Genomic DNA, 14,206 nt, shown 5'->3' on the forward strand with positions numbered 1-14,206 from the left:
ATTACACAGTAGCTGTATATATTTACAACGCAATATAAGATAAAGGACTTGAAAGAATTCACGCTTTATCCTTCAATGGCGGAAAATTGGCTTCCTTTTCAATGCTTCTATTACAGCTGTGATGAAAGTTTTTCTCGCCATTTCGATTTAGAAGCTTTATAGTCCTTTTTTTACTTTACCTTTCTATTCACAATCTATGAAAATTTCATTAACTTATTACATCGTTCTAATATTTACATCAATCTATTGTAGACTCTTAAAATTAGAGTTGTCCCTATTATTTATTAGATATAATATAAAAGCGTCTTCTTATTTATCTATATTTTAATAACTTAACGTAAATCACAAGACATATTATATTAAAGTTATAGTGGTACATAAATACAATCCATTACTAAATTTTGATCAGGTTTATAACCAAGCCATCATTTAAGTTGAATTCATTAATTACATCCTTCTTTGAAGTCGATTAAAAGCTTTAACCTCAAATGAAATTTGAACATATGTTGTTAAACTCTAAACATATACGGACATACAATTTGTTTCCGTTGTTTTGAACACTGATTAAAATTTGGCATCACACTGTACACAACGTCCAAGGAATTGACTCATAAATATTTATATGTAACCATTTACTCACCCTTTCGGCTAGTTGATACCCTTATGATTTAAAGTTATTATAGCACCTGGACACTGTGTCTTTATAATTATAAATATCCCTATTTACTTACCTATGTTATCTCATTAAAAGCGCTTACTTACCATGAGTGATCAAATTTCATCAAAATCCGTTCAGTAGTTTCAGCGTGATTGACTGACAAACAACCAAACAAACAAACTTTTACATTTATGTATATTATATTAGTGTGATATCTTTTTATTCTGAAACTGATTCTTAATGTACGGAAATCTTAAGGAATTTTCTATATATTAAGTATCTTAAAAAACACACATACATTTTTAATCAATTTTCAAAAAGAAGACTGGTAAGAGGTATGGGTCTAAAAAGGGTGAAGAATAGGAAACGGGCCTAAATATTATAAGTACGTACACTATAACAATACATAAAAAATTCCTTCTAGAACATTCCTTGTCATTTTCTTTAATTACATTTATGTCACAGGAAGACATGGTGTGCCTCTCATGCACGGCCACCGGAGAGAGGGTGTGCCTGGCTGCAGAGGGTTTCGGAAACCGGCACTGCTTCTTGGAGAATATTGCTGATAAGAACATACCACCGGATCTATCACAATGCGTTTTTGTTATTGAACAGGTATGTTTAATATTTATGTCCATATTGATATTATAAAAGTAACTGTGTGTTAATTTTTCACACTTTTATTAGAAAAAGAAAAGTACCTTTATAGATTTATTAAGTATTAGATTACTAGCGGCCCGCGGACTTTGAACATGGTACATATATAGCCTATATAGCATATAGCACTCGGGCATCACGTGCATATCCAACGGTGAGAATTTCTGAAATCATATGAAAACATATGAATTTAAACAGAGCTTTCATATTCAGGTATCATGTATATTCGCCCAGATTTCTTTATGTTTTAGTCAAAGAATTTTATAGTTTTACAACGGTTTATTAATTCACTAATTTGTAGTTTGTGTAGACAAACACATTACTACTTTTAGCCTTCATATATATTGAAATTATTTGCTAAAGCGTACCCTTAGGCCGTTAGACAAGAGTTAAGATTTTATGCTGCCTAAAAGTATAAGATGAAATTGCTTTTCTTCTGAACTTAGATTAAATAAATTGCTATCAACAAACTGTTATGTTACCTAACGTGCGTTATCGCGTAATTGTAAGGTTTTAGTTAGGCGGCGACTTACAAAACGTTCGTTTTAATTTTCTTTGTGTTTTATAATTTTTCTATTATATATTTTGACGTGACAACGTCTTAAATTAGGTTGCGGCTCGGAGTCACTCATGAAAAAGTGTAACGCCCGGTAACGTTACGATGAGTCACCGAACTATGATCGGTCCGCCGCGCGCGCAGCACTAGAGAATTAGGCGCATTGAATCGGCGCGTGCTTGTGTCTCTGTCTCTGTCTTTCTCGAGCGTTCTTGGCGTTGGAAAAAAAGACGTTGTCACGTAAAAACTTCGCCCGTAAAACCGACTTTACAGGCAACCATTTTTTTTATATTATTAACTATTTCTGTACGATTTTATTATCTTTATCAGTATAGTTAAATGCAACTCACTCCTTTAGACTAGATTTTGACCAACGTTGAATGGACAGATATAATTCAAATTTTGTACCCTTATCAATGGCCGGCGACAATACAATAATTTTATGAGTTTTTCTTACTATCCTGATTCGCTTCGCCAGAATAAATGTATGGGTGCAAATAAAGAGTTACAAATCAATCAATCAATAAAATAATTTCCTAACGTATACTCCCTATAAGAGCGAGTGAGACAATTTTGTTGAGTCTATCATTATAGCCTGTTACTTTTTAGGTTTTTAAACTACATCAATTATTATGTTATTTTATTTATAATTGTTTCTCTTATTTAGGCTTTATCAGTAAGAGCTCTCCAAGAATTGGTGACAGCTGCTGGCTCGGAAACCGTAAGTATTACATAATATTTATATACTATTGTGTTTAACAAATATGTACACTACTTAGACAATTGTTTCACCTTTTTTTATTTTCCAAATCTCTCCATGAGATTTGTACACTTATGTGGAAAAGTCTTTGGTGTTTATTCATTCATAAATTTTATGAATAAAATTTAAAATTAAATGAAAGGAAAGACATGTACAGCGGGATTTATTTTCATATCTACCAGTCAATTACCTTTTCTATTTTTAAAAGACTAGTTTTCACTGTATTTATACATTTATTTTTTATTTAATCAAATAAACACTAAAGGATAGTTCCAAAATTGAATAATTCTTGCAAAAAATTAAATTCTAATAAATTACAAATTTCACTCTATATTATTGTAACATATAATTATATCTATGTTTTCATTTGTAATTAATTTTCCCATTTTACGTATTGCTTTCGTATTTAAATTTTCCAGGGCAAAGAAAACTTATTAGTGAGTATACGAAACCACTCGAACGCGGTAAACTATCAGTCGTGACGATTATATCATTACGAGTTAAATATAATATAATTTAATGTATGAATAAAGTAATGAGGGTATCTGTTCATTTGTAACATTTGTATCTTATAATGAAGGTACATGACAATCACAAAAAGTTATTTTACATTTTATAGTATGCATTACGAGATTGTAGAATTTGCAACTCGATTTCAATGTTTGTTGTCATATTTTATAATGACTCCACATTCTATTTGCTAATGTTTTAATTTAAGGCTAATTAAAAACAATGACGTTAAAATAATTAAGGACGATCGCATCAATGAAAATGTGTTATTTGTTTCAATATAAATGAACAGAAACGAGATAATATACTCAAAATATTAAAATTTAATTTCTAACATAAAAACACCGATAAAAATAAATGTAAAAAGTTAAATACATACTAAAAACTAATGATATTTTCGTCATGACTGTACTTGCATGACACATCACTGATTTTATTGGCAAATAGCTATTTCACAACGTTCTGTACAATTAGACTAATAATATATACTATTTATTTGGCATTTCATATTAATTTTCTTCATTGAGTCTTACATTGATATACCAGTGGTTTTTATTAATATCAAATATTGTAAGAAGTAGTAGTAATCTAATAATCTGTAGAGTTTGTTTCGCTCGAAAACATTTTAAATCATTTATCATCTGTATCGAGTTTCATATGAATAAAATAAATTAACTGCTCCATACTATAATTGTAATGAAATAAAAAAGTAAAATATCATTTTATACTTTTATTAAATGATATTCCTTTATAATCGATTAAATTTAACTTCTTCCAGATGAAAGAAAACAAATTGCTTTGCTTTCCTAGACAGGACATAGGTTGTTAGCTATCTATTTGTCCAATCTCCCTGATATTCCACCTGTGACAGCATCCGGATAAACATCCGCCACTCTAATAGATGCAGACTGAAAACTGTGTCAGTCAAAGTTGAAAGTTAAAATTATTCCATTTATATTAAGACCGCAAAAGAGCGCTCAAGGACGTCAATGCATTATTATCAAAAATTTTAATAACAAAAAATCGTCACAGATTATGTAATAAAATTATATTTTTTATTATTTATTTTATTACAATTTCTGAATCGGTACCATTTAGAAATTGTAATAAACATTTTTGATTTCAATTTCGATTTATATCTAATTTAATATAAATAATTAAATAGTATATGGTAATGACTGATTAAACACACCCTTAAAAATTTTCCTCATCTAGACATATCTGGAGTTTTTGTCACGTTAACTTGATATTATTGTAAATTTTAATCATCAGGGCCTTTAACAGTTATTGTGTCGGTTAGTTTTTGGTTTTCTCTCTGATTTAGTATTTTTTTTGTTATATCAGTATAGATACTAGATAAATAGGTATATAATATATTTTACCAGTTCGTTAAAGAAAGTCGCGTTAATTTGTTTTATAATATTTAAGTGTCTTTATTTAACTTTTATATATATACGCCTTTTTTATCCACATTATACTATATTATATTTGTGAGCAATAATGCTGTAAATGCAACCTCGCACTTAAATTCTTCTGCCAGGAAATATGCATGCTATCATTATGATTTAATTAACAATTACAACTAACATTTTTGATATCATCATATTATCGGATTCATGAACCATCGCATACTACACTTTCTGACTTTTTACTGCACAACTGATTTTTAACTATATTCGACTATATGAGACTTTAAGGATATAAATTTTTTTTAAAGAATTTATTTTTTGAAACAATTTTTTTTTAGTTTATCTTCTTTTTATTCGCTCAATGTAGTTGTAAAATAACTTTTATCTTGTAGAAGTTTTTTTTACTCAAGATATAATATGTTCTATATAGTATATAATTCATTATTTTTTACAGGGTAAAGGCACAGGATCTGGTCACAGAACATTGCTTTATGGTAATGCGATATTGCTACGCCATCTTAACAGTGATATGGTAAGTTGTTATGCCATGAGTTGGAAGTAATACTATAGTAGTACTATCTTAGGAATATGAATAATTTTAGTTACTTTAATGTGGTAAACTTTAATAATTTTAGTACTTTAATATGGTAAAAAAATGTATATCGCGCTTTTATCATCTGTAAACATAATTAAATGTATATTTTGTGCATCCCTTATGAAACACTTAATAATATCAAAAATAATAAATTACTAATCATTTTATCAACAACGGTCTTCTATTTCCTTTTTTTGATGTGTAAAGAAAAAAAACGCAATAAAATAATTTGACACATTCTTAACACCTACTAAGTCTTAATATCCTATCTATAAAAGCGGTCACAGATTTTTAAAGACTTAAGCGTAAAAGCTCAAACTACAATCTTATTTGTGTCCTTGAAATAGTTTTAAAATTCAATATTGAACGCGCCGCATTGCGCTTTAGAATAACTTATAGGTGCTCTGGGCGGATTCTATAGTAACTTCTTTTCAACCAACTTCGAAAAAGGAGGTGGTTCTCATTTGACTGTATTTTGTTGTATATGTTACCTCAAAAATTACTCTACTATCCCGTCCAAACTCACACCATAAAAATAGAAAAAAAAATACAACACAAAACAAATAAAAACCTATCTATACCTATAACATTATGATGAATAATAGATGTTCTGTTTTTAAATAGTTTCGATAATTGCGATTTCATAAAAATAAATAACTTTTTCTTACCATATCTTAAGTACCTACTACATACCCACTATATTAATATATAGTACTCGGACCATATTTCATTAAGTACTAAATACTAGTATGTATATTAATACAACGTTATAGAACTTAAGGCATAATTAAGCCTTTCGTCGGCATTATTGTAGCTATTTGATTAATTATTAAGAATTGTTTTTCATGAACAGTTCACTCACACCACACTATTAAATTTATTAAATGATTACAATTTCCCAGGGGCGTTCTTTATTGTGTGTCCCTTTAAAATCAATGAAAACATACTAATAGATTTTTATTCGTTTAAGTTTTTTACAACTTGTTGAATGTAGTATTTTATTACATACTTGTGAAAGTATGTTTATAATCGGTCCAGCATTTTATATTCAACAAATTTTTATAATTTGGCTATATCACGTTTGCAGTACCTGGCGTGTCTGTCGACGTCATCATCGCAAGATAAGTTGGCGTTCGACGTGGGTCTGCAAGAGCATTCGCAGGGCGAAGCCTGCTGGTGGACACTCCATCCAGCCAGCAAACAGAGGTAAGATAACCCTTTAAGTTTTTATTTTTTTGTAGCATTTAAATCCTACTAATACTATAAAGGCGAAAGTTTGTAAGGATGGATAGATGGATGGATGTATGTATGTATGGATGAAATTTGGTGCGTAAATAGCTGGAAAACTAGAATAGTACATAGGCAACTTCTTATCCCGATATCTATACAGAGTTATGCGGGTGAAACCGTTGGGCGCAGTTAGTGCTTTATAAATATTTTTTTTTTAAGAATAGAAAAATTTCGATCACGAGGTGGGATTCGAACCCGCGTCTTTCTGCTAAAATGGGACTAGATAACAATTCCCTGTCAAACAGAAAATAATCAATGTAAATTTTGAACCTAAGGATTAATAGAATAACAAAGCACAAAAACAAAGAATAAAGTCAAATTAAGAAAATCCTTCCGTTGGGACTTGAGTTGAAAATAAGAGATAGATTCCCGTTTCTACATTATAATTTTTACATACAAAATATTACTTAGATAACCTAATCCTGTTTAACTATTGTTTAATCAAAGTTTTAAAGGTTTTATTGAGTAGTGAGGTCTTATTGAGAAATACATGGTTAAGTTACATTGAATCAAACCACAAGTTTCTATTTTTCCATAAATTGGATCGAAATACAACTATTCTCCTAATGCATAGAATACATCAATAAATATAGCATTGAGCAGAAAATGCGATTTACGAATCAATTAATAAATGTTTTATTCCCTTAGATCTGAAGGTGAAAAGGTCCGTGTCGGTGATGATTTAATTCTGGTATCAGTGGCTACTGAAAGATACTTGGTAAGTTAAGTTTATACATAAAATAAGTTTCTTTGGATCATTTGAAACCAAATGTTTATTGCGTGTAAAAAATAATATTTTTACCGTGTTTGGCCTTTTTGACACTTAGTGGTGCGTCAATATTTGATGTGTGCCGAGTTATTAAGAAAATCAATATTTAGTCCCCCCTCCTAGTAGATATATGGAACTTTGAGATCACGTATACATCCAACGGTGAAAAAATTTCTGAAGTCTGATGTCCTGAGATTAGCGCGTTCAAACAAACAAACTTATCAGCTATAACAGGGGATCCTAGTGCGGAAACTAGTGTATCTTTATAAAGTGCCAACTATTCATATACTATTTCTTTTGATTGTATTTGATTGTATTGTTTAAATATGGAAATAAATAAATCATTTCATTTCATAGCTATAGATATAAGAAATAAGGTATAAAAATTACAAATACTCAATTAAATATGATTTTATTGATAGGTTTGATTTCTTGAAGGGCAACTTAGCATCCCCCATTGCGTTGACTTAACTATATCCTAAACACAGAGGTCACTGACTAACTGATTTATCAACGTACAGACTAGACCGATCTGACTGAAATTTGACATGCAGATAGCCACCATGATGTGGGCATCTGCTAAGAAAGCATTTTGATAACTGGGGGATAAAAAATAGAGGATGAAAGTTTATGAAATTTATCATGAAATTTTGATCACACGGACGAATCTGCGGGCAACAGCTAGTTTTTAATTAAATTTTCTAGCTAAATCGCAAGCTTCAAAATATGCATCTGATTGATTTGTATTTATCAATCTTTTTCCAGCACACAACTAAAGAAAACGAGGTATCGATAGTAAATGCGTCATTCCACGTCACCCATTGGTCCGTTCAACCGTACGGCACGGGTATATCCCGTATGAAGTACGTCGGCTACGTGTTTGGTGGGGACGTGCTGCGGTTCTTCCATGGGGGGGACGAGTGTCTCACTATACCGAGTACTTGGAGTAAGGACGGGGGACAGAAGTAAGTGTTTTATTTATGCAAATTAAATTAATTTAGCAGTTATTATGTTTAGTATGTAAGTAGACATTATGTTTAAATTTCTAGTTTTATAACATTGAAATGCTTTATAAATGAGAAAGTTTGATTTAAAATAATATTTCGTATGGGTTGTGATGGTTCTTAATCATCTCAATAGATGGAGTGGGGTGTCCCTTAGGCACATAAAACCGAAAGCGTAGAAGAAATTCGATTTCTGTGGCAGGATCACGGGTGGTCAAGAGGCTAGGCGTTGCTACGGTTTGGCAAAAAGTCGCGGTTTCGAATCCCGTCTCTTAATCAAATTTTTCTATTCTTTCAAAATTTCTCAGATATTTTATTGGCAATAGATCATCATTGTAATGAGTAATAAACAAGAATTCAAACTCATTAGATTGAGTCAGAATAATGTGTCGTCATAACTACTAAATAAAACAGATTAAACTTTTATTTTTATTCTTTTTACAACTGTCTTACTTTAAATAAAACTTCTATTTCGAGTTTTATTGCCTTTGTCCATGTTTTAATTTGATAAATCGTCAGTTAAGGTAGGAATCAACGTGTGAAAAGTTTGTGCTAAAAAGTGTCAAATATCAATATCAGTAACTTCATCAGCTAGTCAAAAAACTTAATCATCCAACACGTAACCAAATATACAACCTACCCTTCCAGTATCGTGGTCTATGAAGGCGGTTCGGTGATGTCACAAGCCAGATCGTTGTGGCGGCTGGAGCTCGCGCGCACCAAGTGGGCGGGCGGCTTCATCAACTGGTACCACCCCATGAGGATCCGGCACATCACTACGGGGCGTTACCTGGGGGTGAATGACCAGAATGAGCTGTATTTGGTCAGCAGGTATGAATGCCGTAATTAGGAATAACGTGTGTAGAATACCAAATGATTATCATGATATTATGGCTCTTTAAATCTTATCATTACACTAAGATTTAAAAAACCATAGATAAGTAGGTACTACAACTAAATATTACACTTATACTGCGAAAAATAAAACAAATGCGGGTAGTATACTGTTTATATCATCGCATACTATACTTTCTTCAATATTAATAAATTGAGATTGATATAAGAAACAAATTTTATAATAGATAAAATTAAGCAAAAAATGTTGTATACGGATTTAAATATAACTATGAAAAGACGAACAAAACAAACATTTATGCTCGTATTATAAAAATGTAAAAAAGGTAATGACAACTATAACGATTAATCTAATATGTTTTTGTTTACTTATATAAATAGTGTGTGAAAACAACGTTATTATAAAACTACTATCAATTCGGAAGGTCGCGTCAATCGAGAAAAACCGACTCGAAATTCGATACTCACTCTACCAGTACTTACTATAAGTAGATCATGTGTTGATAAAATCTCAAAACCTTTTCCAGGGAGGAAGCGACCACAGCTTCCTGCGCTTTCTGCCTCCGCCAGGAGAAAGATGACCAAAAGGTGGTACTTGAAGATAAAGACCTGGAGGTCATTGGAGCTCCTATCATTAAATATGGTGACTCCACTGTCATCGTTCAACATTCTGAAACTGGGCTCTGGTTATCTTATAAGGTTTGTATATTTATATATGCCATCTTCTTAATATATATAAATTACCTGTCACATTGTCCGCGATGGACTCCTAAACTACTCAACCAATTTACATCAAATTTACACACCATATGCAATTTGATACAACTTCATAAATAGGAAAGTTTACATAACTTCATAACGATAAATGGCTACCCGGGCGGAGCCAGGGTGTGCAGCTAGTTTTATATAAATCTGTAATGCTCTAAATTTATATAAAAGTCTGCATTGTTTTTTGAAAGTTGAGAAGATGTTCAAAAGTTATTTATATTTAACAGAGACGCTTATATTTGTTGATATTAAATACTTATTTAATAGCAAAAAAAATAATAGATATTTTAAAAACTTCTATAACATTATTTACTTGGTCCAATCGTCGAAGCGGGAAGCGAAAATTATGTTAAGTGTATAGGAAAACGCTTTATAAACATTACATTGATGATTATTTATATTTCAGTCATACGAGACCAAAAAGAAAGGTGTAGGTAAAGTAGAAGAGAAACAAGCGATCCTACACGAAGAAGGCAAGATGGACGACGGTCTAGACTTCTCTAGGTCTCAAGAAGAAGAATCTAGAACGGCTAGAGTTATCAGGAAATGTTCTTCGCTCTTCACCAAGTTTATTAAGTGAGTAATTATATAATCTAAATGAAGTAAAATTTAACCAATTTAAAAAAGGTTCAAATTAATTCATTTGAAAATTTGCTTAGTAAGAAGAGGATATTGAAAAATATAAAGAGAAATTTGCTATTAACTAATATGGTTTTCTAATGAATGATGAAACGAATCATCATGTGCTACTTTAATACTAATAAAAATCTTAAATATTATTCACAGTACACCCATACATCAATAAAATCTAATTAAAAAACATATTTTCAGTGGCCTTGAAACCTTACAAGAGAACAGACGGCACTCGATGTTTTTCGCGTCGGTTAATTTGGGAGAAATGGTCATGTGCCTTGAGGATCTGATCAACTATTTTGCACAGCCCGAAGAAGATATGGGTATGAACGTTTATACAAACTAGCTACACCTGGCAAACGCTGTACTGCCTTACTCTTATCATTTAGGGGTATGAAAAATAGATGTTGGCCGATTCTCATAGATACCGGATAAGCACAAAAAATATCATCAAAATCGGTCAAGCCGTTTCGGAGGAGTATGGCAACGAAAACTGTGACACGAGATTTTTATATATTAGATAGCTGTTTGCCCCATCTTCGCCCGTGGCACAAATATAGCCTATATCACTCAGTGAAGTTGCAGCTTTCTAATTGTGAAGGAATTTTTGACATCGGTCTAGTGGTTTTTGCATTTAAAAACGTTACAAGCGTACAAAATATAAGTTTTCTCTTTATAATATTAGTGTAAATTAATTATAATTTTTATATATATCATCATCATCAGCCCATATATGTTCCCACTGCTGGGACACAGGCCTCCTATGAGGGTTCAGGCCATAATCCACCACGCTGGCCAAGTGCGGGTTGGCAGATGTCACATGTCGTTGAACTTTTGATTCTTGGACATGCCGGTTTCCTCACGATGTTTTCCTTCACCGTTTAAGCAGTGGCGATATTATCCACATGTGCAGATAAATTGAAAAATCAATTTATTTCCTGCGCGCTCGCCCGGTCTCGAACCCCGACTTATCGATTTTGAAGTCCGAGGTCCTTACCACTGAGCCACCACTGCTTCGATAACGAAAGAATTAAAAGTTCGACGGCATGTGACATCTGCCAACCCGCACTTGGCCAGCGTGGTGGATTATGGCCTGAACGCTCATAGGAGGCCTGAGTCCCAGCAGTGGGAACATATATGGGCTGATGATGATGTTATATATATAATTAATTTAAATATAAAAAAAGTAGTGTTCATGTGATGAAGAATTTATCATCAGGCTAATTGTTAAAATAGCATACCAGAAATAGGTATGAAGTCTAAAGTTACACACATAATAAAAACACATTCCCAATAACAATATGTTCGAAATTCGAAATTGTGAATATCGATTTATTTTTCACATCACCCACGACGGCTATCTGAAGCCAAACTGACAACACAATGACAAATATAGCAAATATAGCATTCAATTTATTTTCCGTTGATTAAAATACTTAATATAAATTACGACAATTAATCGAATGTCGATACAGAAAGAAAAATAACACTTTCTTACAGTTTAAGCAAAATTAAAAATAAATTTTAATGTTGCGTAATACCGCAACAGATATTATAATTTAGTTTCATTATTAATCTGTTAATTCATATTTGATAACGTTATATACTTTTAATTATTTACATTAAAGTGTAAATATTACGTACCGATCTCATCTGTATATACTTTTTTTTTATTCTAGAACACGAAGAAAAACAAAACAGATTTCGCGCTCTCCGCAATCGTCAAGACTTGTTCCAAGAAGAGGGTATTCTAAATTTGATTTTGGAAGCTATAGACAAAATAAACGTGATTACGTCACAAGGATTCCTCGCTGGATTTTTGGCGGGAGACGAGTCTGGACAGAGCTGGGATATGATTTCGGTTTATCTTTATCAATTGCTTGGTAAGGAATTTAATTTTAATATAATATTTGAAACATTACAGTCGTATTGTTTAAACTAATTACGTGTGAGATTTAAACTAGTAAAAGTTGGGATCAATTGTTTATTTTTATTGCAACCAATAACCTATAAAAATGCAAGTTACATATATCCTTTTTTTTAGTTTAATAGTAAAACAGGTACCTACTATATAACAATTCCATTCCTATAATAGAATGTTTTTTTTTATTTATTAACAGCTGCTATCATCAAGGGCAATCACACAAATTGTGCTCAATTTGCCAATTCGAACCGCTTGAACTGGTTGTTTTCACGTCTCGGTTCGCAAGCGTCAGGTGAAGGCACTGGAATGTTGGATGTATTACATTGCGTTCTAATTGACTCCCCTGAAGCTTTGAACATGATGCGGGTGAGTAATGGATAACGTGTTATTTTAATGCTATGTTTTTGATACATTGAACTCCATTATAAGATCTAATATAAAAAGTAATAAATACAGAATACAATACATATCCAATGGTAATAACTGTCAACGGTATTAATGGAAATATGTTTTTATTTGAATAAAACTAGGAGTATTTTTTACGTGGTTTTTTAACGTGGATGTATCATTTCATTTCTTTTACTGAACAATTGTCACTGAGTAACACACTTTTGAACAGCTTATGAAGTTGTAACACTAATAAAATAAATCCATACCAATAAAATAAATAGAAAGTGTATATTTAATTTTTAGCTTAATAAGAGTAGAAAAAAATAAATCGTGATAATTTTTTTTCTATTCATTCAAAATTTCTCATTTATTTAATTACTTTAGCATTTCAATGCTATAAAACTAAAAATTACATTTAACAAAGGCCGCGTTCCATCGATACAATATTGTAATCATTGAAATAATGTTTGGCAAAAAAAGCAGGTTCGAATCCCGCCTCGTGATCAAATTTTTTCTATTCCTTCAAAATTTTTCAGAAAGTGTATGTTTGTCTCGTGACAGTCCTCAGTTCCATTATTTAGCCCACATTACACATATTAATTAATATTTTACTACTAATACTTAGGAGAATATTAGTTAAGATGACATAATAATAGTATTATGCTATCTGTGTACACGAGAATGTAGTGACTAATACTTAAACTATAGGCTAGTCTATCTTCTGATCTCTCCTACTTTCTCTTACAGGACGAGCACATAAAAGTGATCATATCTCTTCTCGAAAAGCACGGTCGCGACCCCAAAGTGTTGGACGTGCTGTGCTCGCTCTGCGTCGGTAACGGGGTGGCTGTGAGATCCTCGCAGAATAACATTTGTGACTACCTGCTGCCCGGGAAGAATCTGTTGCTACAGACGCAATTGGTGGACCACGTGTCTAGGTGAGTTTTTGACAGTAACATTTAATTTTTTTATTTATTTTTTATTTATTTATTTGGTCAACCAACATTTGTTTACAGTGTTTTTAAGCATAAATAATGTAACAAATATTCTTGCGAAAAAGTAACAAATAATTACAGGTTAACACAGCATGCTTAATATAGTCATTGTTATTGTTATGATAATTGGTTACAGTGGTTGCTATGGTAACTAAGTGGGATGTTATACGTATGAATTATTTTTGGCGTGTCCAGGCGTGTTTAGGCACATAAATTGATAGCGTTGAAGAAAATTGAATACCGAAACGGGATCACGGGTGGCCGAGAGGCTAGGCGTTGCTACGGTATGGCAAAATGACGCGGGTTCGAATCCCTCGTGATCAATATTTTATATACTTTGAAAATTTTCTCATTTATAAAGCATTTCAATGCTATGCAACTAAAAATTACATTTTATACGTAATTAATCAAATTTTATGTACGGATTTATTTG

General features: G+C 31.8%; 1 protein-coding gene across 40 annotated transcripts in view; it reads left to right on the forward strand.

Annotated features, from left to right (window-relative positions):
* Positions 1-14,206, forward strand: part of LOC119836036 (ryanodine receptor) — a 106,046-nt gene that overhangs the window by 17,676 nt on the left and 74,164 nt on the right. For 26 of the 40 annotated variants that reach the window (XM_038361207.1, XM_038361210.1, XM_038361222.1 and 23 more), the window contains 14 exons: positions 1,124-1,273; positions 2,539-2,592; positions 3,051-3,068; positions 5,005-5,082; positions 6,233-6,351; positions 7,084-7,153; positions 7,970-8,169; positions 8,857-9,039; positions 9,591-9,762; positions 10,238-10,407; positions 10,663-10,787; positions 12,144-12,347; positions 12,585-12,754; positions 13,526-13,716. In XM_038361207.1, coding sequence (XP_038217135.1) covers positions 1,124-1,273; positions 2,539-2,592; positions 3,051-3,068; positions 5,005-5,082; positions 6,233-6,351; positions 7,084-7,153; positions 7,970-8,169; positions 8,857-9,039; positions 9,591-9,762; positions 10,238-10,407; positions 10,663-10,787; positions 12,144-12,347; positions 12,585-12,754; positions 13,526-13,716 — 1,904 coding nt within the window. The remainder of the gene's footprint in view (positions 1-1,123; positions 1,274-2,538; positions 2,593-3,050; positions 3,069-5,004; positions 5,083-6,232; positions 6,352-7,083; positions 7,154-7,969; positions 8,170-8,856; positions 9,040-9,590; positions 9,763-10,237; positions 10,408-10,662; positions 10,788-12,143; positions 12,348-12,584; positions 12,755-13,525; positions 13,717-14,206) is intronic. The other 14 variants (XM_038361212.1, XM_038361213.1, XM_038361249.1 and 11 more) reach the window with 1 other exon arrangement.

The sequence above is a fragment of the Zerene cesonia genome, chromosome 22, assembly GCF_012273895.1.
Source record: "Zerene cesonia ecotype Mississippi chromosome 22, Zerene_cesonia_1.1, whole genome shotgun sequence".
NCBI classification, from domain to species: Eukaryota; Metazoa; Arthropoda; class Insecta; order Lepidoptera; family Pieridae; genus Zerene; species Zerene cesonia.